Below are 25673 nucleotides of genomic sequence, written 5' to 3' on the forward strand. Positions count from 1 at the left end.
CCTCTACACGCTCCCGAAGTTTTGCGATTTAATTTGGAAACACCCTGTATATATATGCCGCCATAGACCAATTATTTCGCTTTTGGAATAAATATTTCGCATGTAAATATTTTAACGAAGATTCTATTACATCAATTAAAGGTAAGATCGTTGTACTCACCGATAACGGTGAGATTAACTTTCAAGTTTCTCGTCGGCGAGTTTCGGAAATCGATTCTGCACCTGTAGACACCCTCATCACTTTGTTGAAGATCCTGAAGTGTTAGCTGCGCCGGCGGGCTTGCACGAAAAGACGCTCGGTGGCCCCAAAAATGCGCGGCGCTCCACAATTTCGCCTTTCCGAACTGCCGACTTCTCGCGTCGTAACTGTAACACCAATCGCAGAAATATATGAATAAAATAATCCAAGTAGGGAATAGCCCAGTCTTGTTTATTTATTATTTGGTTAGCGAGATGTTACAGAACGACAAAAAATTTTATCCAACAAAATTTTATGTGTTTATCAAATCATTATCCTAAATGCAGGCTGACGTTATTTGTCATCATTTTGACATTAGAATGATGTCTTTAATATCATTAATTTAACATCATTAAATTTAATGTCATTTTGAAATGACGACAAATAACGTCAGCTTGCTGCATGGATAATGATTTGATAAACACAAAATTTTTTTGTCACTCTGTAATATCTCGATAATGAAAACTGATTTATCATCATTTTAACTTTAATGTCATTAATTTAATATTATTAAATTTAATGTCATTTTGACATCAAAATGACGACAAATATTATCAGCTTGCTATCTAGATAATATATGTAATAAAAAAATAAACACTGGAATATTATAGTTACATTTTATTAAATGTAAAGACTCTGCACCAAAAGCTTTTTATCAGTTAGGGAACTAAAGAACACTCTTTAATTGTCTGGGAGAACGTATCTGTAAAAAGAATGCGTGGCCATCGTGAATGCGTTTCTTTCTGAAGCTAAAACAAATTTTTTTAAACTTCTATCAAAGCTAAAACTTATATTAAAGCTGGCTATTTTCGAAATTAATTATTATTTTTCATATTTAATAAAATAACTCTGACAGTTCGGAGCTTGTTTCTTTTTTTTACATAAATATACATTACTAAAAATTTGATAAACACAAAACTTTTTTGTGGTTAAACTTTTTTTGTTACCCTGTAGTCTCAAAATTGTTTATAAGTTTTTATTAAATTTCAAATAACATTTTAAACAAAGAGCAGTTTGTGAAATCATAAAAGACGCAAGATATCCACAGACTGAAAAAAAAGAAATAGATCTGTATATCTCATTGCATACCAACTTCATAAGAAAAGTAAGTAATACAGAAAAGATTTATGCCGCTGATTTAATATAACGCAAAAGACTTCAAAGTGAGTTCTTATCGTGAGTGCATTGCACGTTGCTTTTACGGTGAGAAGTCTGTTTGCGACTGATATACCTCGTCTGTGCTCGGCGAGCTTCGCGGAGTGTCCTCGGGCCGTGCATACAAATCACGGGATTACCGCCGCGAAATATGTCCGTCGTGGAGTTAAATACCACAGTTTCGCGTGTCGCAAATCGCGGCGCCAAGTCGCGTAGTTCGCGACGCCGTCCGCCGCACGATACTCGCATTTGTCAGCTCGACAGAAACTCCCCTTCCCCCCCGGGACACAGAGTTATTTTAAAATCTTTTCCTTGCACGGCTCGGGGAAAAAAATAAAGAACAAACGGAGGAACAGACCGGGAGTGAGCTAAATAATGCGGGTTAAGTTGGCTAGCAAGATGAAAGTAAGTGGAGGAACGAATGGCCAACGACCAAAGTACGACGCATTATACACCCCCGGCCGCTCTTATCTGGCTTCGGCCAATTTTTCACCGAACTTTCGCAATTCGTCATAGTCGAGGAGAACCCTGCGAGAGGTGAAGCTCTTCGCCTATCCCTCTCGAAATCGCCCGGGCTCAAGAAGATTCAATACAGACCGAGAGAAGTGCACTCGACCGAGAGAGTCAGATAACCCTTTACTTCCCAGGTCAGAGCTTTCCGGAGACGGTATTAGGTCTTGCTGAAAGAAGAGGCAACCGCGCGCGCGCTATATTGTTCGTTATGATCTAACGGGTAATCCACGAATACGGAGACCGTGATATATAATCTGATTTATTTCTCACCAATTTATTTAAAATCCACCGTGTTCTATTCCTTTGTCGTAAAAGAGTACCGCATAAATTTCAGAATGTTTCAGAAATGTAAAGAGTGCCGATTCTCAGCACTTTCAAACATATAGGAATGCCAGCTTGTGTCTCCAAACGTGCTCGCTTTCGTTTATTACGTTATATACAAAATGTCTTCCCTTCATTCCCAAATTCACCAACATTAAAAGATGTTGTCTGTTTCCATTATTCCTTGAAGTCAACTTGTGACGCAGGTGCATCCTGCTTCTTGTACGTGCCTTCAATTATTATCGAGGATGCTTGAACGTAAGTTCGTAAGTCTAATCGAGCAACGGAGTTGCGATAGGCGAAGTTGGTACAATAAGACCCAAAGCTCGCGCCGTCGATCGCGCCCGCAGCGTCGAGAACGGCACCCAAGTTTCGGCGTTGCTCTCACCGAAATCCTCGCGGTTGCCAAGACAAATTGGATCGGTTTTTAATGAGCACGATGACTCGAGCGGAAGCAACCCGCAAATTTAACAGCGCGACACGATGCGGCTCATAGCGTTAACTCGCCTGTCGAGCTAACCTCCGTGATTTACGCGGTCTACGTGAAATTTAAAGGGTCCGCGAGCACACGTCGGCGGTAAAAAGGTCTAATTGCAACGGACGGCTGCTCTCCGAGGCCGAGCGAGTAAATCCCTCGCGGAAAATTTTATTTGCAAAAGTCGGCCACGTTGTGTCGCGTGGATAATTAAGCGTGAAGGCGAACGCTGCTAGCGGAACGACGTTGAAAAGCGTGGCACTACATACAGCAGTATCCAATCATTTCGCTCTGATTAAAATGCGCGTGTGCTCTGTGTATACATATATATATGTATATATATTATTTTTGTGAAAAGTTCATATTTTTAACAATTATTATATCTTGTGTGTGTATTTGTATTGTATAATCTTGTACAATTATATTACATCTTGTATATTCAATTTGAAAAAATTACGAATTGTTCAGATCTGAAAATTATTTTATATAAGACTAGATATATGAATTTGCGAGTAAAAGCTATATACAGACATATTTCGCGTATATTGTTTATATTAATAATTTCATTTTCCATTTTTTATTTAATTAAAATTTGAAAAAAGATTAAATAAAATTTAATTTTAGTTATTTATATTAAAGTTTATATTAATTAAATTTTATTTTATTGGCTATCACTTCATAATTCTACAAATACGAAATACCAAACTCACATTTTACCAGATAATAATAATAATAATAATTCATTTGTACATTTTATCCAGTTAAAGTTTTTTCAATTCATAAAATGTATATAAATATACGTTTATATTTCAATACGTAAAAGCAGAAATAAATTATGAACTATGCAATTAAAAAGATAAAATTACAGGAAACAATGTATAACGTGACATTCGATAAAAACGAAATTTATTTCGCGAACAAATTTATCATGCGAAATGAAAAGTTAAAGAAAAACGTTACAATTTGTACGGATTATTACATATAAAATATATGCGTAAATATGTGTGTAAATGTACAATTATAAATTGTACAGTGTTGTAAAGCGGAGAATGCACTTTTTAAGCGAGAAATATACGTGTGTAAATTAATATGTCGCGGAAATTTTGCTGATTAATGAAAATTATAATATAAATAATTATGATTGTAATTTTCGGAATGTTGTCGCGTTTCAGAACGTGTCACAGGTATTTTTCAAATAATTATCATTCAATGAAATTTTAATTAATACTGTCAACGATTCATTAGTGTCGTCGGAAATAGCAATTGCAAGCAATAAAATACGTCACGATCGTGTAAATTCTGTCATGTGCTTTGACGGAAAATTTTTTTACATGTCTAGATTGTCGCGAAACTATTTATGAATTCAATTATATCGCGCTTCGATGGAATCTTTTTCCATATAGTTATGTATGAGTTGTTTTATTGCACTTGTCGTAATTATTCCTAGAAATTAATATACAAATGTCAAAGATCTATGTCGAATGTTTTCATATACCTACACATATTTTATATATAATATAATACAATATCTATTATATCTGTGTAATGTAAAGACATTTTTTAATTTCTATTTTAATTTTTCAAATAATAAGTAATTTTAATATTAAAAAATACCAAAATTAATAAAATGATTAATTTATTTAAATGAAAATCCTTTTCTAAATATCAAGGCACTGTTTACTGAAAGAAAAATGTGAATTCGTAATGAATATCATAATTAGAGAAACGCTACTAAAATTTTCTTAGAAACTACTCGTACAATTTTAAGATGTGCACTTTGATTTTGACCAAAATAACTGTTAAAACTTTATATATTTGATGAAATAATATCATTATTTAATATTTCATATATAACCCTTATTTTATTATCATCTTTTACGTGAACATCGTAATAGTACAATTAGTTTTCGCTATCACTTGGTAAGATTAGATAGCGGAGCTTTAATCCGTAAATATGTGTGTGTGTGTGTGTGTATGTGAGGACGAGTGGTAAGAGGGATCGACGCTGAGCAAAGAAAGGAAAGAACTGAGATAGAATAAAAAGGCAGATAGAAAATGGAATGGAGGTGGCAGATGGCCCCTAAACAAATTAAAATAATCGCTGGGTCTTGCCCGGAAGCTGCGCTGGCACCACCGGTTTAAAAGAAGGTCTTCCATGAATACGGGCGGCGTTGGTGAAACGAATGTTGCGCGGTGGAGGATGAGTCGTAAGGGGAACTTAACCACTCTCGGAACTCTTAAAAGGAGCTTAACTTCGTGCATAAAATTAAGGCAGTGTAATTGCAGACGGCATCATCACTGCGACAGCACGTTCCCCTCCCTTTTCTTCGCAGATTCTTCCTTCCGTTACCTTCTTTCGCTGACCCATTCCTCGCAACTATCTTCCCTCAGTCCTTCTAGTTCGCTTCGACACCGAATCTTCGACATCTCATACCCCTTTTACTGACAAGGAAATATGATTTTCTCTCGCTAACTTCGTTGCACGCTGCGCTGTCATGGCGATGACGATGATAAAATTATTTTTAATGTAGGAGTATATGTATACCCCGACAACTAAATTCCTGTCCGATTTACGGCAAACTGCATGCAAAATATTACGAATGATCATTTTTCGAAAGATGTAAATGTATTTAGAAAAAATATACATTCCTCATGATTGTTTTTTTTTAACTAAATTTTTAATATAGTTAAAAGATTCATGTAAATTTGAGGAGAAAAAATTCAATAGTTGTATTTAATTTAATAGGAAATATATATCAAATTAAATACTATTAAATCAAGTTTTTTCTAAAATTTAGATGAAAAAATCTTTAATGTATCTTTTGATTATAAATTTTAAGTTAATTTTTCGTTAATAAGAATTTTGTTAGATTATTAATTTCTTTTGTAATCTTGCAACTTTTAAAAATTATGTACCATTTTTATATTAAAATTCTATATTTACGCTTTTGCCTTAGTAAAATTTTTTAATCTCTACATAAATTTTATTTTTCACGCGCCATTATTCCATCTACTTTGCTGCATAATAATTTGTTAATTTTATTCACTGTTTTACCTTTTGGAAGATAAATAAAAACCTGGAGAATTAATACACCGCGAAAAGACAGCGGCATTAGAGTAAAATGGGGATCATCTTGCCGATTTTCGTCGTTGTTCATAAAATCTGTGCTCGTGCGTGTTTTCACTCGGAAGAAATGTGATTTTCTCGGGGACAACCTCGTTACGTTTCGCATTAGCCGCGAAAGCCGTCCCGGACGACGATGATAAAATGATTTTTAATTGCAACGGATGTGCAAGCCGGAGACAAGCATCGCCACGGCTGCAGGTTTCTCTTATGCAAATTACACCGCGCAGGATGAAGCATTAAAAAAATCCCTCGATAAATCCACGATAAAATATGTATCACGCGGTCTCAGAGGGGATCGTGGAAACTGTTCAAGTCATTTGATAACGCGGTTGCACTTTATTGTCAACTATAGAAGAGCACTGTTAAAAGTTATTGCCGTGAAAATCTAAATAATGAAAATTAATTAGGAAATTATGTGTTAGAAATATATTTGCACAAGGAACAATTTTGTTGAGGTATCTAAAAATTTAGGTAGATACAGATTTGAAAATAATTTTGCTGGACCTTCAAAATAATTATATAGGAAACTAGCATGATGCTACAACGAATTTTGCCATTCTAGAAATCAGTTTGAAAGGCCCTACAAAATTAGTTTAATAATTTCAACAAAATTATTTTCAGATTTATATCTAGCTGAATTTTTAGATACTTCAAAAAGACCGTTCTCTTTCCATGTGTGTATAAAAATCTACTTTCAGCTTTCGTTATTAGATATTTCATCGCCCTTATAGAAATACATAAAAATTTATTTTATATGATTCCCTAACTCTTATATTAGTGAAACATTAACATTTAAAATTATATTATTTCTATATTTAATGAACCATTATGTACTATGATGCATTTTAAAATTCAAGTTCCTGAAGCTTATTCATTAATCGATCGAATTTTGATCAATACAATATCTAAACTATAATATCGGCGAAATTGCTACCATTTATTGAAACAAAACAATACATTTTTTGTGAAAGAGAACAGCTTTGTAATGTACGTTACGATCTGCCCACGGCATGTCCACATCGGACGTGATTGGTGACATTTAGTTACAAAGCGGGCTTTGCCGATCTCAAATACTATATAACGACTTCAATCAGACTTGAATATTTTCGGACGCGATATCATCGCGCGATTCTTTATATATCCACCGGTTTTAGTCTCGAAATACCTATAGAAAGATTCCGCTTTCAACCCTTTTCCGTTTTCAATTTCGCCATATCTCTGCCACAGTCCCCGCACTTTACCAACCAAACCTTTCGTAGCAATGTCGACCTATCGTCACAGTTATCCCTCTATTCAAATATCACCGCATTCCGTCATTATTCTTCCAAATGGAATTCATGCCGCGGCATAATGGGACAGAGATATCAAATCCGATCGACGAATATAATATCCGATTACACAGCCGCAAATGGTGGCCGCTTCACGATGTTCCCCGTTATGCCTCCAGTCTGCGCATTAAATCGTAACGCGCAGGCACCAGATACTGCGCCATGCACCAGCCTATATTTGAGCAGAACATCGAGAACGAACCGGTTTGGTTCATGAGAGAGTTTCCAATAGCTCTCGACAGTCCCCCGATCGCGATTGCTGGAAAAGTTCACTCGAAAGCCGAGCGAACGATCGATCGCGCTGTGCGCACCGAAAGGGTGGAGCCCCTTGTATTCGCGCTTTATGCAATCATACCTCGACAGACTGTGAACGAATTCTATGCCCGCAAATAAATAAATTCAATGCATGTAAATACATATTCAGTGTAAATATTCATTCCGGACATTTATATACAAGGTTATATATAATTATATAAATTTATATATTAATATAAATATAAATTTATAAAAAGGCTATATAGCCTTCTAGAAATCAAAACGATCAATTTAACAGATATTCGACTGTCCGATTGAATATATTTGTTAAGAAGAAATCGTCTCTAAATTCAACAATTCGCAAATTTGGCAGTTGTTATGGAAAGCATCTGCTTGTATAAAAACAAAAAGATTATTTTACTACCTCACAGCCTTAGGCATAGATATAAAATATCATATTTTATTGTATTTTTTTAGAAAAAAAAAATTTTAGACAATAAAATTCAAGGGAAAACTAACAAAGTATTAAAATCGTCATAAAAATAAATATTATTTTTCAATAAAACTATTTTCAAACTTAGTTTTCGTTAGATATACAGCGTTTACGTCAATTTCTGGGCTTTATACCTTTAGCCCCAAGGCAGTAGTTCATTATTTTACTGAACTAAACACGAAACATTGTAATTGCCATGGAGACGTTATACAATCGCGATGCGCTCAAAAGACCGGGGAGAGCCCCCGTTCAGAGCTGTATTTACGAACGGGGTGTTCGCTCACAATGCTGCGAAATAGCAAACACCATCAACGTCGATTTAATTTCCTTCCGCGCGGCAAACTCGCCGCGATATGGAAGAATCTGCGAACGCAGCGAGCGCGGAACAAAAGAGAACGATGTGGTAGGACGAGGCGGAAGGGAGCGACGCTGGGGAAGAGTATTGGTGACAAAGGAGCACGTCGCTGCCGTTGATGCTGCGGCGAGGAAAGATGGAGGATGATCGGGAGAATTTCACAATGCACTCGTTCCAGGCAATTCCGAAAGACGGATGATCGGCCCTGTATTGACTATCCGCGAACTGAGCTCTCATCGGTCGTGCCGTTTCTTGCTTGAAGGAATTCCGTCGAAAGGGATACCTCGAAAGTCACGATTGAGTAAGCATCATACATCGACGATTCGCTACAGTTGAATTTCACGTCGAATCACGTCGAATAATGTTGCAAGTGAATTGAAAATTGATTTCTCCCCGAAGGGAACGGCGCGCTAGCTCGAGCGCTTGATGAGTCTGACTAGCGCCGGCTGTTTCCATTGCTACCACGATGGGGAGTACGACAGTTTCCACGACGGTCAACATTTACCGTCTTATTCGGGTTAATTCGGCGTAGAATAGTCACTCATGAATATTATTTAGTCTGATGGCTGTTTGTCTTAGAGGTGGATTGCTTATTCGTGAGGAGTGTGCCAATTGTTTAAGTTCAAGTAAAACATCGCGTCTGTTTATATACGTTTCATACATTCAGAAATAAATAAATTATGATATCTATATCTTTTTCTATCTTCCTCACTTTTTGCAACGCGATTATCGATTTCTTACAATTTAAAATTCTTTTCACTGCGTTTTTTCACAATTAAGATAAATAGATGCTAAAAAGCATGAATTTAATTTAAATTTTTAAATGTTTTCTATATTCTTAGCAAAATTAGAAAACAATAAAAGATCCATATATAGACATAACATATAGATACAGGGTGTTTCCAAATTAAATGGCAAAACTTCGGGAGCGTGTAGAGGAGTAAAAAACTAAGAAAAAAAGTCCTATAGACATATGCTCCTTTTTGCTTTGTTTCGCAGGAAATCACGAAAAAAGAAAAAAATATATTTAATTTATTATTTTAATTATTTTATTTATAAACTTTTTAATGAAGATTTTGTTCGAAATGTGCACCTCTTGCAGCAATACAAGCATTGCATCTGTCAAACACGGCTCTTGTAGCAGCCAGGCACTGTTCTTGCGATATTCTGTTCGCTGCAGCTACGATACGATTTCTCAAATGTTGCTCTGATTGAATAGGCGAAGAATAAACTTCTTGCTTCAGAGTACCCCATGCATAGAAATCTAATGGCGTTAAGTCGGGCGAACGAGTTGCCCAATGTACTGCTCCTCCACGTCCAATCCATCGTTGTGGGAATTTTCTATCTAACCAGGTTCTAGCGACTCTGCTGTAATGAGCAGGGCATCCATCTAATTGAAACCACATTTCAGTACGTTGTTGTAATGGGATGTTTTCTAAATAGTCAGAAAATTCATTCTCCAAGAAATTTAGAAAACGGTCCCCATTTAATCTTGCAGGTAAAAAAAACGGTCCCACTAAAACGTCGTTCCAAATTCCAAGCCAGACATTAACAGAAAACTCTTGCTGAAATTTGTATTCTCTAACAGACCTGGGATTTTGATGAGTCCATATATCATAATTCCTTTGATTAATTATTCCACCTCTGGTAAATGTTGCCTCATCTGACCACATTATTTTAGATGGAAATAAAATATCATTGTGGCATGTCTGAAGGTACCAGTTACAAAAGTTCAATCTGTTCCAATGATCTTGAGGTAATAAATTTTGCACTTTTTGAATGTGGTAGGGATAGCGATTATCTCCTTTTACAGTTCGCCAAATTGTTTGTGGTGACACTCCCAATACAGCCGACGCATTCCGAACGCTGGTCTCAGGATGATTGTCAAAATGTTGTAAAATACGATTCCCTGCCTGCAAATCTCTTCGTAACGCTGCTTGAAATCGGTTGTTTTCTTGTCGAATTGAAAATGATCCAGTCTCTCGCAATCTATTAAATGTCAACATAAACACTCTTCGGTTTGGCACTCTTCTGTTTGGAAATCGTCGTGCATATTCTCGCACCGCCTTTAAAGCATTACCGTTGCAGAAACCGTATACAAAAACCATATCAGCATATTCACTATTAGAATACGTACGCGGCATATTGCAAAAGACAAAATTCATCTACTGTTAAAGGCTTTCAAAGAGCGACTGACAAATTCATAACAGAAAGTGGAAAATGTAATCAAATATGTCGGTGCTAGATATGGCAAGAAATGTAAACATTTTTTTTCGATTTCTCTGAAACGGAGCAAAAACGAGCATATGTCTATAGGACTTTTTTTCTTAGTTTTTTACTCCTCTACACGCTCCCGAAGTTTTGCCATTTAATTTGGAAACACCCTGTATAGACAGCGTATTCCCTGATTTTAATAGCTATGCTTCGTTAGAAAGAATTGAACATATCAGCGTCTCTCTTCAACTCGATAATTTAGAGAAAGAGAAAGAGAGAGAGAGAATAATTTGCTTTAAGCTTCCTTATTCTTTCTAAACCGATAGTGATAAAAGAATATGCAACTGTTTATTTTTTTTATTACGTCTATGGAAAAATACGACGTATTTTTAAGTCAAATGAACGACATTCGCGTAAATTGACCGAGAAATTGGAGAGGCAAATGATAGATGCAGAAACGAGATGATAGAGTCACGATAAAAAGAAATTTCCGGACGCTATGATTGAGGCTAAGTCAGTGGCAGGTGCAGAAATTGTATGTGCGACAACGATGTTCGACGAACATGGAACATAATTCTATCGCGTCGGGGAATGCCAAAAAAACGAATCGAATTCCAACTAAGATTGCGGCGGCAGTCGCACCAGACAATTGGTGGGTCTATTTACGACGTCGGTCCGGGAACGCACCGAATGGGAGTCAGAATTATTATATTAAGATGGAAGACGGCAACCAGAATATACGACGTGCATTATCCTCCTACTTCATAAGCAGCGGAGTAGCTAGAACATAGAAAGAGAATATAAAATTAAGGAGAGAGCCTCGTATATACAGTAATCCCATAAATTTGTTTCTTCTTTTTTCCGCTATCACTTATTTTTTTTTAATACATTAGATAAGTAAAGATGATAACGATGAGAAAGGAACGTAAAAGCAAAGAGCCTAAATAATTCCATTTACTGCTCATAACCGTTGCAAATTGTGGCTTTCTTTTTCGCACTTCTTTGTGCATTTAATACGAAAAAAGTCTGTGACAAGTATTTTCACTAGAAAGATAAGAAAGAAAGAACAAGGAGAATAAATATTGCAACTGAAAGAAGAGTTCTCGTATCTGCATGCAAAATCACAGTTTTACAAGGCGCGCCAAGTTTCCATGTCGCACGGTAAAGGAATCGAGTTTAATTTACCTCGTAAATTTAACGTGATTTTTGACGGCTAATCTGACAATAAGAAGATTACATATCCCGCGGGACATTTATATTACATTTCTCACGTTTCTTTTAAACTGGCGCGTTCACTCGCGTTAAGACCCAGTTAAGAAGGTAAACGAAATAAGCGAATTACTTGGCAAACTGCATTTCTAAACTGCAAATTTCGCGCGAAGGAAACATGCACAGTAAGACACGCAAGGCAAAAACGTCGGCATTATATATAGATTTAACAAATTTCTTTCCTCTCGATTAGTCTTAGATATTTAACTCATCGAGAGCTAAAATATTAGTTTTTTTAAAGCTCAGAAAAAAATAAAATTTGATGAAAATTAATCGGAATATATATCATCTTTTGTTGCCCGTTAAAACATTTTATAAAATTTACAATACAATACATTTAATGATGCTTTTTCAGTCGTAGTTTTCACGAGAAAGTAACACTAAGTCACGTAAATAGGGATATTATCTGACGGTGCTTTTCTTGTAAGACTATTACAATAAGGTAATTTATATGTAAATGTAATTAAACTGACATCGTTGTGAAAGTTTGTAGAGTTCATTGATAAGAGAGAACGTTTGCGGTTCTTCCGACATTTTCTTTCCGCAAAAACAATGTCGCTCTTATTATACATCATTCAGTAACAGGTAAAACATTATACATATATGTATATATATATGTGTGTAATTTTTAATTGTAAATAAATAAAATCATAGCACCTGTACAGAAAATTGCCAATAATTCGCACTATTTATTTCAATATTTTTTATTAAAAAATTATAAAGAAAATTATAGTGAATTATAGCTTAAAATATTAAGATAAATTTACTATGTGTTAAAATTTGGCAACATTGGATTCATATTGATGCCCTTAATTTCCGGTTAGAAAACACCATGAAAGATATTTCTCAGATTTCTTTATTTTTAATGGAAAGCTGATACAATTTGTCAGGAGAAGGATTCTTTCCCTGAGATAGTGATGACTATCTCAGGGAAAGAATCCTTCGCCGACATCGGTCAAGAGAAATTTCATATCACAAAATTTCACCTAGAAACGCATGAATGCTGAAACGGAACTTCTCCTGTCTCTCTTTCTCTTTCCAAAGTAACATCAAATTAATGAGTTACCGAGAGACGAGTTTCCGTTTTGCAAAACACAAGAGACACAGTGTATAAGAGCAAGAGAGATGAAACCGAAAGAGAGAAAGAGCGAGATGACAAATGCGCAAGCAGTGCGTAGGAGAATAGTGCGCGATGGTATTCGCTAATTAATTACTTGCAAACTATATGTGACCCGCGGTGGAAAAATTCATATCTCCATGCGAGCTACGCGCTCGCGTTTATACCCGCGGAGAGAAATTTATCGCAAGAAGCGGTGTTGAATTCAAGCCGACGTTCAGTCGCTATGGCAACGGTGTTACCGTTTTTGCCATCCGGCTACTGATTCAAATTATGCACTGTCGTGCTAATTATTACAGCAAGAAAAACACAAAGTAATTTGATGGTAGCGTTTTCCCGTGACAAAAATATTATAAATTTAAATCGCATATGTGAATAGACACTGTAAAAAATAAAATGTTAATTTTAACTTAAAGACGTATAGTATACCGTCTTTAAGTTAAAATTAATATTTTATTTTTTATACAGTGCAGGTATTTTAAATGAATATTTATTTCTTCTAAGAAATTAATTGTTACATTTTCAATAAAAATGATTTATGACAAGTATCAATGTTTATGATAATCTCTGATATAATAAACCTTCTTTGATATAACAAGTCAGCGTTATACATATAAATTATGTCCATAAAGATTTAGTAAAAAAATTATTAGTAATATAATTAGATTTCCACAGTATTTTACGTTATTATTTGCTTTGAGAAAAGGAAAGAAACTATATTGAAGAAAGTATGAGTAAATAAAAACGTTTCTGAATGCATTAAAATAAAGATGCGACGTTCATGAACCTGCTTTAGCAATTCCTATCATACAAATGGAGTTATGAAAATTCCGCGAGTTCCGCCGGTGGATTCCTTTGATCATCGACGAAGAATAAATACAACTCTCAAAGTAACGTCTTTAATCCGATATAAAGAACACCAAAAACATTCTTCTTCTTTGATCCATCGTGTCGGCGAAGGACTTTCTCCTAAAGTCAGAGGGGGGCGTTTTTAGAAAATCGGAAATTAGGTTATTCATCGGAGTTCAGAACCGTGAAAGTTAAAGTTTCTGCAAATAGACAAACGGGGAAAAAAGAGAAAAGAAAGAAAAGATGTGGAAAGAGAAAAGAGTTCGCCAGGAGGAACTTCCAAAAAACATTGGAGGAAAAAGTGGCCTTCATTTATTATCACAAAAACAATGAATCACTTTTTATCCTCTCCGGAACGCGATCCAAGATTATGGCGGGAATCGTGATCACTATCGGGGACAGAGACGATGATGACTCCGGGGAAATCAAAATGGGGGATGATGCAGAGAGCGCGCCGTTGTCCAAGAATGACAAAGGCAATACGAATCGTTTCGCATTACGAGAGGAATGGTCGTCATTCGGTAACGGCGGCACGTGATAGCCGACAAAAATAAACCGAGAACACCCATCCCAAGGGAAACGTATCAAATTTTACTATCGCCAGTCTTAACATTTCGAGAGAGGTTAGGTGAAGCGAACGGAAATCGGCGTTGTTTCGTAAAAAAATCTGCAGCGAGAGAGAGATTTTCGTAGCAAGAATATTTTGTTCTTTTGTTACATTTTTTTATTTAGTTTTCATTTTTCTGATTTTGTAACTGCAGGGTCTTGTAACTCGTATCACCTCGTCATTTTCGGTGCAAATTTTGACACGCTATCTCAATAATCTCATCCTAAGTGCACTCAACAATGTCATTATTATTATTATTATTTGGTGGAGTTTGTTAATCGTATATTTTATTCTAAAATTGTTTGTTGGCAAAGAAATAGTAATAATTAATAAAACAATCATATTTAGACATTATTAGCGGTAATAATGTTTCATTAAAAATAGACTTTAATTTTAATATATAATATTAATTGATTAATTTCAAGATCGAAATGTATAGAAATATGATGATTAAATGTTTTAGGTATGTCCCTTTATATTAAATAGCTTTACAATAATTAAATCTAAATTTCTATTTGTCATTGTAGATCTTATGTATTTTTTTAACGTTTATGCAGTTCTGTGAAATTTACAAGAATTTCATAAATTTCCAGAAATATATTATATCTGTATGAAATATATATTTGATTCTCTGAAATAATATCTCGTTAGTTATATTTATTATCTTGTTTTATCATCTTGCCTTCGTGTCTTACATCGCGGGGACTTGCTCAGCTTGTTCTTAAAATTCGATTACTTCTGAAACTGTTGAGCTTAGAAGCCATGTTCGCGTAACGTCGTTTAATTCAGAATTACATTATAATTCGGATTTCAAAGTTGCAAAATAAAGCGGAGGGGAACTGTCTCTGTATTAGTCTGCGGTAATAGCGGCGTTTGAAACTCAGTTGAACAGGCTGCAAATAGCAATAAAAAAAGAACAAAAAAAAAGAGCAATGCCCGCTCTATTGTGCCCGCGTATCCAAGAGCCATCAGCGCTCGATGAAACGTGTGACTTTTGCTTTCGAACTGGGGCGAACCGCAGCACGTTTTCGTGTTTCACGTGAAATATCGCGTGCAAACCGCGCGTGCACACACGAACATACATGGATGTGCATACCGCCGCAACGATTTCACGCAAAACTCGGCGCTGCACTATTTTTCCCGTCATCTCGCCGCGGTTAAAATCGCTCGTGGTGAGAACCTGGGAAACCCGTTTGAATTCTTGCTAGCTGTTCATCGGTGTTGCGTGTGCGTGTTAAAATATATATATATGATGAACATCCGAAGAGAAAGGGAAAAAGAGGGAGAAATACTGTCAGATCATGCACAAGTGCGGCATTATGCGAGAGCGAAAGAATCGATTTGACGTTCGGGCGGGTTGACGTGCGTTTCCGTAATGCGCGTCAAGCCGGTTGCATTTAACGTTTATCGACGGGAAATGCGGCGAAAAACTTGACGGCGCAGCGAGCGAGCGAGCGAGCGATGTCTATTTTTTTCCTCCACTTCTGTCGATCTCGTATTCGAAACGTCGATTGCATTTTCTGAAGAATCGCTGATGCAAACGTCATCGTTATGGCCGGTTTACGACGAAAGAAAACGCGAGAGATCGTACGCCAACTCCCGCAACGCCTGTATACCTTTTGAAAGGAAAAATTCCGGATGGAAATATTCGCGTGTTTCAAATTCCCGACTCGAAACTTTTCAAGAGGGTCTCCAACTTTCTTAACTCGAGACTCTCAATTCGCGATTGTGTCGGTATTTCCAAACTCTTAACTATCAATCGTCCATCTCCCGGGTTGTCGAGCGGAACTGTTCGCCTTTCAAGACGTCAATTAAATAAGCTAAGTGAAAAGTTAATGGACGCAAAACGGTAAGCCTGATTTTAACGCGCTCCAGTATGCACCGGCAAATGCGCAAACGAAAGACCAATGGCATGGCACGCGATCCGTTCCACGAGTGCGGGTAAATAGGTCGCTACATGATCATTTGTAGTCTGGGGGTAGGGAATTAATTTCATACTAAGCAACTAGGCGGAGGAGGAAGGGTTATGATATCGCAAATTGCAAATACTTGATACGATCGTGAACGGGCGGCCATATGATTTATCGAGCGCGCCGCACTCGGCACAGTATCGGCTATACCCTGGGATTGACATCATTTATTAGACGTAGGAAACGCGCTCATGGCCGATAGAAACCGCAACGATATCGCGGCCGCAGCTGTAAACGAGGTCATCGACCGGCGAATAGTCGACCGGTCGCCATATTCATCTGCCGGTAGTTACGGTGGATCATCAGGACGAACGATTTCGATGTTCCTACGACCGACGTTCTCAGTTATCGCTGAATCTCTGCCGTTCGACAGTCGCGCGAGCCGAATGAGGTCGGAACCGCAATGATGACTAAATACCTGGTCCGAACCGGATTGGCACCCACCCGTCCGCCCGCAGGACTTCCAATGACGTGGTTGCACCCATTACGGGTGTCTTTGTAGCAATTTCGGCTAACAGATTCATCGAATGAAACTGCGATCGGCGGTAACTCACTACTTTGTTAAATCTATTGATTTCTCTATATGCATACGCCTATGACATTCCTATCGTTGCTGCTGCGTTTCACACTTAATTAGTATTAGATTTGGTAACGGTACGTCTTTCAAAGACCGATTTTACGGTCGATTGAGTTAATTTAGCTGTATGGAAATAATCAGTTTATGTTTCATTGCTTCTGTTTTACTCTTCGAATATCTATTAATACGCAAAATGTATCAATAAATATCTAAAATTTCTGATCGATTCTAAATTTCACGAATATCGCTCCAAGTAGTAAAAAAAAATTTATATTTGCGTTAAAACCAGTTCTCGTGAAAATTTTGTGTTAAATTTTTAACTCATCCAAGTATTAATTTAACATAATGTGATTGTATTATTTGAACATTTTGTGTTAAATTGATATATCTATTATATATCTATGATATAAATTGCGTTATGTGATATTCAACATTTCTTAATGTTGAATATCACATAACGCAATTTATGAGTAAATAGACCATTACTTAAAATATATTATGAAATGCAGTATAAAAATAATGTATTTTAAAACGTAGATTCTAAGATAAACTAGAAAAAATGTTTTGTTTTATGAATCAAAATTTTATTGTAACAACAGAAACTTAGTTGAGATATACCGAACAAAACTATAATTTTACGTGAACTGAATTGTTTAGTGGTAGGTATATACAAATATTTTTGTTATTTACAAAACAGAGAAAATATATTTTGCAAAAACAACTAAATTTTTTGTTATGTAAACGAAATATTTGGTTGCTATTAAAAAAATGCCTCAACTAAATAGTGAAACTAAATTGCTGAAAAAACTAATTTTTTTTGCCAGTATAAAATGAATAAAATATCTTAATATTAATTAATTTAACTTATTATAAATAATAATTTTACTGAAAAAATATATTTTCACAATTTGTTCATAAACTGTATCAGTGTTATATTTTATGTTAATTTTTTACGTAATATTTATGTTACTTTCTCTGACATAATCATCTTATGTTAAATTAACACAAAATTTTGAGGCACGTCAGATGTGTTAGATTTAACACAAATTTTCCAACTGTATATCATTTCTTTTCATTTTGTACCACGAGCACTCTGCAAATTATTTCGTGCTCGGGACGACACGAGTTATGATTTTCATTACATTTCTACCGACATTGTAGCGTGTAATCAATTTAGAGTTCCTTAACTTTCACGGTTAGGAGAAGCTTATACGATTACACTTTGGTCGTATCTATTCCCATCTCGGTTATGGCAAAATCTATGTCGCACACTGGTGCTCATAGACTTGGTTCACTCGGTGCGGTTGCTCCGTAGTAGTAGCGGGCATTGGAATCCGCTAGTGGTCGAGGAACGAGTATGGTCAGATTGCGGTATCGACAACATCTTCGCTCACTGGACAGTATTAACCTCGGACACAGTATATCCATATTCTGAATAGGAGATTAGACATCTTTTAATTATTATCCCACCGATTAAATTGATTTTACATACATCGGCTTTAATTACCACTATAACCGTATAATAAACCATATTTTACCATTATTACATTTCCCTACGTTTGTTAAATAAGCTCCTATATTTTGCAACAAATTTCAGTAATTTATGATTCAAATAACGATACTAGGGACTACGATACAAGATAAATATAACTTTGAATTGCTTTCCAATAAAGCTTATAATCGCTTTAAAAAACAGCGAGTACTTATTTAGTGGTTCTCATAAATTCATTGCTAAAACGCTAGCTATTGTTTTTGTCATTTGAAAATATGATGTCCGCTTAGTTTTAATCTACCGTCATTAATGTCGCAATCGACCTCAGGAATAGTCATGGATAATGACCCCTTTGTTTCGCGCGGTCATCATTTTATTCCGGTTGGTCAGCGTAGTTACTTTAATCCAACGAGTGTCAATAGGGAGGATAATGACGCGTAAAAATTGCGCGTAATAACGAACAGCATGGTTTGCCGATTCGGGCGTATATCGCAACGAGAAATCCGCCATTATGTCGCGTAACTACGCGGACAATAGCGCGATAATTCCAGCCGGTAGTACGTGCATCCGGCCACGTGCGACACGTTACACGCACACGTGTGCTCACACGTACACAAAGAGAGATTCGCGCGTTCATCTGTCCACGCTATGTAAGTTGACCGCACAATAGGAACGAGAAAGCAGAGGACAATTGACTCGTCGATCGAGAACGCTTCCGCGTGGGTTGCGCTTAACTGATTGCGGTACCGGTGACACTTGGCGTTGCAAGTAGTATCGATATATTAGACGACGATACCCGCATGTGCGATTCGTAATCCCTCTGTGGAAATAGTCTTGACTGTAATAACGATTTCACAAGCAGTAATCTTGCACGACTTCGTGTGTTCGATCCTACGTTCACGTTTCATTTTAACTAAACAATTTTAAGACGAGTTTAAGAGTACAGTCAACGTTATATGTTGTAAATGCTTTGAAGCATTCTTTGATTGGTAATTAATAAAATTCTTTCTTTGATTGATCAATGAAATGTTTCAAAGTGAGACATTGACCGCATCCTGACTTGATAGCGAAGGCTTTACAGCGTTTAACAATAAATAGAAAAGATTCGAAAATTAAAGTCCAAGATCTTGCTAGTTTTCGTCTCAACTTTGAGCGAGTATACTCTTACAAATACACGAAAAGAACTTTTGCATCGCTAGAATTAAATCTCATACAAATGCCTTTTTAACGAGAAAGAAATTTGCAAGAAAAAATTGGGTAAATACACTGAGAGAAAAGTTTAATATTTATAATTATAATTGCATAGTAAAATAATTATGATTAATGTAAAATAGGTCGAAGTTATCTAAAAATTTAGATAAATACAAATCTAAAAATAATTTTGTTAGACTATCAATGCTCAAGATAGTTATTAAAATTTCAACTATTTACTGCATTGCTTATCATGCTTAAGTTTCCTACATAATTATTTTGATGGTTCAACAAAATTTTTTCCAGTTCTGTACCTACATGAATTTTCAGATATTTTAGTAAAATTCGTCTTTTCGTCTATACTGAAAGAAAAAAATGATTTCAATCGCTATGAATTATCTACAATTTATAATTATTTTTAGTGCCAACTATAGGATATATTTTTTGGTAGAACTATATAAATATAATTATTATTATTGATATTATAGTAGCAATAATAATAAAAACAGAACTTCTAGCCATAATTTTACTGAATTATTGTCATATATGCTTTTTTCTAAATGTATTTATTCTTCTCCTATGAATTTTTTTCTTCATTAGTAAGGCATTTCTGCAAGATTCTAGCGATGGGTAAAATAATTCTATTAATATCAACAATAATGCAACAATCCCTAAGATAAACGTTGTCGCTTCTCGTTGACGATAGAATAGCAGACTTGACGTAATCCTAGCACCAATTGAGATCGTTTCCACAACGGCGCGGTGACGCTACGGTGACGCCACGAGTTGCGGCGTTAACACCTGGTGTCAACCCCATCAGCGTGTCAGCGCGATCAGCACTTCCTGTTCGACGGAAAGAGGGACAGCCTCGAGCATTCGCAGCCGCTTGCCGCGAAATTCGCCAAGTTTCTCTCGCGCACAATTAATCCAGTCAGCGCCAGAAGGAATTACGCGGAATTCGCGCCCGCGCGCAGAAACTCGGCGGGAGATCCCACCGATGGAGGCTGCAATAACATACAGTACACACGGTCGTGTACTCACCAGAGACTACTCCGCTTTGCGTTTGCGGTAGACATTTGCATAGGTAGATGTGTTGTACACACCGAGTCTGCGTTCGACGGGTCGCCTTCTTTGCGGTTGAAGAAAAATGGTCGGTAAAACGTATGCAAATGCAATGAGGTCCCGCAAAGGTTTTTCTTTTTACCTCGAAATTAACTTAAATATTCCTCTCTGCCAAGCTACTCAAGTTAACAAGGAAAAAAAATATCCTGTTTTACTCTTTTGAAATAATTCTTACCAACGTGCGCAGGACAACGAAAAAGCATAAACCAAGAAAGGATTAAGATAGAACTATACGCTAACATAGTAAGGTAACAGAAGAATATTTTATGGAAAGAGCTCGACAAGAGTATCGTTGGTTTGGAGAGTTTTCAGCCAACAGATTTACGAGATGACGTATTATCTTATACAAGCTTTCATATGCAGGCTAATTTTCAGACCTCGATCGATCAGAACCGCTCGTTATTGTAACCTTTTCGTATATGTGCACATTAAGCGTTAAAGGAGTGTTATTTCGTAACCAAGCAAAACATACATCAACAAATATTTACGCATATTGATAATGTCTGAAACATGCATTATTGCTGTAACGATGCCGCTTTATAATATCGCACGTAAACACGTATTGTTCGATCCAACAATTAGCCATAAATTATCGTCTCTCACAATCAGCCTTTTATGATATGCGAACGCGAGCAAATTTTCAGTGCACAAAAGCGATCGTGCATTTCAGACGAATTTTGCCAATGATACCGTAATTTTACTGTCATACGCGCGTTAGATAATGGAATATTTATAGAAGCGTTGCGTAGTTGAAACTTCCTAATGACATTTTAATTACTTTTATAATATTTGTTACAATTGAACATTTTAAAATTGAAAATCAAAGTGCAATTTAATTTAATCGATGATAGACCACAAAAAGTTTATTTGGAAAATAATAAGTATCCTTTGTAAATAAAATGTTTCTGAAAATATTATTGCTAATAATTTTTTTAGAAATATTATATTTACCTATATTTACTTATATTCCGATATTTTTTTTACTAATTTGAATTTAATGAATTTTGTTTAATACGGGAATAGCCACTTGGAACATGCTTTTATACTTCAGTGACGAGAAAATGTGAATTGTTGTAAAATATTGTATTATATGGATGTTTGATATATTTTTGTTCCTTATTAATACTACTCTTTACGAACTGTTAAATATGCAATTTCGTTAAAAGTTCGCAATAAAAAAGCGTTATATTAATTAAAATCTTAATTTTTTAGAAATATTGTCACAAGTGCTACTTAATGTACTCGTTCCATTTAATATTTATTTATTTAATATTTATTTAGTATCTACTTACTTTTTTCAAAAAATTGTAATTAACATAATGTTCTTAAATACTAATAAATAAAAAAGCAATTAATAATATACAATTATATGTTGCTAATAATAGTGATTTTAATTAAGGCATGAAACACAATTATCCTTTACGTAAAAAAAAGGGGAGGAAGAAGAAGAGAAGAAAAAAACAGTTAACTATTCCGGATTAATAAAAATCAAGACATTGATAATTTTTCGATCAAATATAATAAAAAGCAAAAAAACTTTTTTATAGATTAAATATTTGATGTATAGTCGTACTGCAAAAATCATATTACTTGAATTCTATTTAACTACTGTATTCTATCAGAATATTAATTTGAGGTTTAATGGTATCTGCCGGAATTGAAATTTTATATCCGACTGATTGCAACAAGGTAAAAATGATTTTATTGAACAGAAAGGAAAGAAGCGCATGTCGCTGCGTAAAACGCAGAATCGTTGGATTTTCGTATATATGTTGTCGAAAATGCAATCACGATGCGTTCAAAGGACGCTGGAGATGGAGAATGAAACGGCGGAGGATGAAAGGGATGAGAAGCGAAGAGCGACGGGGTAAAACTGCGTCCCGGCTGCGATATCACGTTGCTCGCGTTTAAGGGGGTTGAGGGCACGCCCGTTTGCATTCGCGACGAGTATCCCGCATGGTTAAGCGCCCTCACCAAGTGGCGTTCTCTCGTTAGCTGATGCGTCTGACGCTAAGTGCGTGACTACGCCGTATAATCTACCGACGTGTGTAATTGGAGCTTGGACTATTTATTTTTCCGCTATCCGCAATCATGATTATTTACATTGTGAAATTACTGCCGTCGAAGTTCATGTTTATGCACATTACGAATTATTTTATCTTGACTCGTCGATGTGATAAGCCTTCTCTCTCAGAAGATGATTCAATTATTAAGAATCATCAAGAATAAATCTCTTATTATAGGTATTCTTTTCTTTATATATAATAGAATGCAGCTGTTGCTATATTAAAAATTAAAAATAATAGAAAAATAAATTATACAATCTAGGCATAATAAATTTGTGCGCAAATAGTACCTACTTTTCTTATGTAAGGGCTCACATCCAAGGGCACGTTGTATAATAGTAAATAAACATTTTATCTATTTGATATTATTGGTTTCCAGTTGAGCTAAATTGTTAATTTGTTGCACATAGAATATTTCTCGTAATTTTACAACCAGCGAACTTTTCTATTATTTTAAAGTATCGAAAAAACATTAAAAATATATATATCTTGTTTATCTTATAAATTTTGACGTAATTTAATAAAAATTGCATTTTATTAAACGTTGTTTAATGTTTCAATATTAGCTCTACTAATTGTAATCAGTTTTACTAATTTTCTAAATTTTGCTTAATTTTTTAAAATTATTATTAAAGAATGATGTTAAATTCTATTAAGCTCTGTATTATTTTCTACCTACATCAAGAAACTAAATTTAGATTTGTAGGATGGATTCGAAAAATATAAAATACATGCTTTTTTTAGCCAACAGAAATGTTGGTACGATAAGATATAAGGTATGATAAGAATAAATATTAAAATTGATAGCAAAATCACAATTTCCGTTTATCTAAATATATTAACATAAAAAAAATCATTGCATGTGCAAACTAATACTTGAGACAATAAATAACATAATATGAAAACCGTGTCTTGACTTGTGCGAACAGGAGGGCGCCATAATTTTTTTAAGCGTGGGTCACCTATAAATTCTAATATTTTTATCATACATTATCCGGGAACGTACACAGTTCATGTGCTTTTAGTAGGTCAGTGTATCATTTTATTCGCGAAAGAGCCTTCGCTTGTAGTAAACGCAGCTCATTCGGCGTTGGAAGTTTAAAGAGAATTTAAAGCTCCGCATCCCCTACAAGGAAATGATCCGTTGCCGTGCGGATGAAGAATGGTTTTAGAAAACCCGTTTTCGCGGCGCTTACTGCCGCGACGATTCCGCGGCTACATTTTACGACAACACAGAACACCGCAATTGTATATCGTTAAAACTAAAATATCGTCACTGAGATAAAACCGCAGCTCCTTCAAACGGGATGCTGTTTCTCTTTCGCTCGGGGATCACAGTTTTCTATCCCCGGCTTGTCCCGACTGAGCTGCGCTCATCAGTAACTTTGTCCTACATCTCGTAAAAAGGAACGAATATTTAACTGTAGTTAAAAACATAAAAATGCACATGAGTTTACAAATTGTAATCACATTAAAATTACACCGAGACTGTCTGAAAACTATCTTTAAAGTGCATTCAAAATAAGTGATTCGTATTATGTTTACCATTGAAAAGTACTGTAAGAAAAATCGAACCTGAACACCTTCCGTAACAATGTTAATAACTCACCGAATTAAATAAAGCGCAATATTGCTGTCCGTCGAAATTTATGCAGAGAAACTATGCTCTCGACGGTCCTGCCGCGATTATGCAAAATGTGACACTCTACGTAACTTAATAATGTTACAACAAAAAGAAATTCGCGGTCGTGCAAGAAACGCTATTTACGGCGATGCAACTGCAATCACGCTGTCCGAGAAATCTGTTTACAGCACTACCACTGGTTTTCGCCTCTTTCAACTCGCAGCCTTGTAGCTATAAAATCCAATAATAATGTCACGACCGTTTGGCATATATGCTTTTTCAAAAGCCTGTATTTCGCAAAAATATCATATTAAAATCGCGTTTGATAAAAATATGTTTGATAAAAAAAACCCCTTAGGACAAGAACTCTTGTTTTTTCGAAATAATATTAAAAAAATTAAACTCGAATTATATGCATCACAAATATCAAATAAAAAATATTGAAAACGTCAGTGCAAAAGTATAGCGACTCTCATTTTTAGTTGTAATTATTTATTAGTAGGTATCCATCTCAGATAAAGCTGGTTAGAAATTTGATTATAATTCTTTGAAGGGGAACAGCTTATAGACATTAGTTACATGGAAAGAACGATTTTTCCGAAGTATTTCGAAATTCAACTAGACACGGATCTGAAAATACCCATAAGAGTTTTACAATCGGTCCAGTACTGACTGCCATAGTTCAGGTACTGGCGGATAGAATTTTGTTGTCATTTGCCAGGAACTGATTGACAGAACCTTTATCATCATTTGATAGTCGTAGAGTTGGCTTCGTTGTAACTACACTGTTAAATCTATAGTGTCAAATTTAACCTACCGTGAGTCGCCACTGCTCCTACTCAATCATGTCGTTATTTTATACTGAAACAATGGTTATATTTGACACTATAGTGTTAATTTGATATTGTATAGTGTCAAATTGACACGGTATAGTGTCAAATTTAACTATCATTTTGATAAAAAATAACGATATATTTAGTAGTAGCAGTGGCGACTCACGGTAGGTTATATTTGACACTATAAATTTAACAATGTACTGGCGATCCTATATATATATATATATAATTTTGTATCATTAAAATAATTATGTAGGAATGCTCAAACTGATTATTGGAATATCAGAATTTTTGCGGCATTTCTCATCATGCTTGAGATTCCAGCGTAATTATTTGGATGTCCTAACAAAATTACTTTCAGATATATATCTACACTGAAAAAAAAGATTGGCTGCTGCAGTAAATTAGATGGTAAAATATGGCATAGCATTTTTAATTGCATTAGTCAATTTTTGGTTGTGTTAGCCTATCGAAATCCT

General features: G+C 35.4%; 1 protein-coding gene across 1 annotated transcript in view; it reads right to left on the bottom strand.

Annotated features, from left to right (window-relative positions):
* LOC108729345 (protein turtle) overlaps positions 1-25673 on the bottom strand; it is a 243709-nt gene that overhangs the window by 186563 nt on the left and 31473 nt on the right. Inside the window, exon 3 of the mRNA XM_018458406.1 lies at positions 161-366. Coding sequence (XP_018313908.1) covers positions 161-366 — 206 coding nt within the window. The remainder of the gene's footprint in view (positions 1-160; positions 367-25673) is intronic.

The sequence above is a fragment of the Mycetomoellerius zeteki genome, unplaced genomic scaffold (genome assembly GCF_001594055.1).
Source record: "Mycetomoellerius zeteki isolate Tzet28-1 unplaced genomic scaffold, Tzet1.0 scaffold73, whole genome shotgun sequence".
In the NCBI taxonomy this organism is placed as follows: domain Eukaryota; kingdom Metazoa; phylum Arthropoda; class Insecta; order Hymenoptera; family Formicidae; genus Mycetomoellerius; species Mycetomoellerius zeteki.